General features: G+C 35.9%; 1 protein-coding gene across 1 annotated transcript; it reads right to left on the reverse strand.

Annotated features, from left to right (window-relative positions):
- Positions 1-51: 51 nt before the first annotated feature.
- On the reverse strand, positions 52-1,476 carry LOC117113196 (eukaryotic translation initiation factor 4 gamma 2-like; the record flags this gene model as incomplete). The annotated part of the gene is made up of 3 exons (XM_033256486.1): positions 1,332-1,476; positions 830-1,070; positions 52-246 (listed from the first exon to the last, which is right to left on the reverse strand). Coding segments are annotated over exons 1-3 (523 nt in total), but the record flags the coding sequence as incomplete, so codon positions are not given.
- Positions 1,477-1,672: the final 196 nt, after the last annotated feature.

A 1,672-nucleotide genomic window follows, 5' to 3' on the forward strand; every position in this document is an offset into this window, starting at 1 on the left:
GAGTTATTTAATGCAGGACTCAACAACAATGTAATTATTTCATATGCAAACTCACTTCATCCCCTCCTTTAGAAAAGCGTGGTGGCATGTCTCTACTTTGCGCAGTTGGACGTGGTTGACCATACCCAGAATTCTCCTGCGTCTGGCGCTGGTACTGCTGTTGCCCTTGGTTTCCGTAATTTGAGTTCTGATTCTGTTGTCGTTGACGACCCTGGCCACTAAACTGTGAGTAGTTATTAGTATAGCCTATTGAAATAATAATGAGAACACAGTTTAAAATAGAAGTTAAAAAAAAAATAAAACATGTTAAAATTTTGTGAAAATTCCTTCACATTCAAGAGCAAGTACATAACTGGCCAATCATAGAATGAAGCTTTATAGGAAGTGCAAGTGTTTTTATTTGTCAGAAATAAACAATGCAGTGACAAGATTTGCTCAGTCAAGCGACCTAATATCTGTGGCAGATCTGAGCATTTACTAAGACAAAATCATTTACGGTGATTTGGACATCTCCAGCGAATGGTCAACAACAACTGACCTAAGCAGATCCTAAGCTACGACATTGGAGGGCGGATACCAAGGAGCCGACCAAAGAAAAGATGGTATGATAACATCCTGGATGACATTAAAAACACTCAACATTGACGCTACTCTAGCACAGAACAGCTACTGGAAACTGGAAAAATGCCATTGAATCGGAGACAAGATATGAATGAGTCCAACAATCGTTGAAGGGGAACCACAGACATTAATCTGGGCAGTAATATAAGTAAGGTTTGAACCCTTTGTGGGTAGTCTTTTACAATTTAGGATTTTTTTTGTCACTCACCCGACTTGTAATCCGAATCTCGATTAAAGTTTCGTTGACGTGTCTTGGGGCTGTAACTTCCGGCACCATATGGATCTAGGTCAATGACTCCGGGACCTGTTCCAACATTGCTTCCCATTGGCCCCTGAATAAAAACATCATTGAGTCCGCCTCTTGGTTGTCCTCTTCCCAGAAATCCATGATCTCCATTTATGCCACTGAAAAAATCACTTTGTTTGCTCGGAATATATATGCCCATGTCCTGTAATGACATAAAAAAAAAACTGTATTATTAATTGTAATAATAATAAGCTAATAATATTTTTCTAGTTTGTAAGAACAATAATTTCTTTGGTCGTAGTTTGTTTTAACAGTACTTGGATTTTGTAACTAGATAGATGTCACACTTCCAAAGCTGTGCTATGTACAATCTCACCGATTAATAAGGGTGACCTTTATAAATACCCCAAATGTCTTAAGAACTGATTCATATAATAAAGAAAAGTATGAACTAATAATTTACCCTTGCTGCTTCCTGGCGTACTTGTTCAATTAGTTTTGGACCCTGGTCTCTCATGGCTCGTCTGGGTACCCACTGGAGTAAAGACATAAGAAAATACTTATCATTGTATGTTCTATCTATAGTTCATGTATTTCCGGTACACAAAAAAATTAGTTAAAGTATACAAGTAATCAGACCCTAAGAATTACATATCATCATATTTATAATTTAGCAAAACAATAGATTACATCGAAGCCAAATTTTTCTATCATTAATATAATAAATAGTACAGAATTTTGATTTTTTTTTTTTTAATTTAGCAAAACAATAAATTACATCAAAGCCAAATTTTTCTATCATTA

The sequence above is a fragment of the Anneissia japonica genome, unplaced genomic scaffold (assembly GCF_011630105.1).
Source record: "Anneissia japonica isolate Jap-2015-1 unplaced genomic scaffold, ASM1163010v1 scaffold135404_len1672_cov192, whole genome shotgun sequence".
Taxonomy (NCBI): domain Eukaryota; kingdom Metazoa; phylum Echinodermata; class Crinoidea; order Comatulida; family Comatulidae; genus Anneissia; species Anneissia japonica.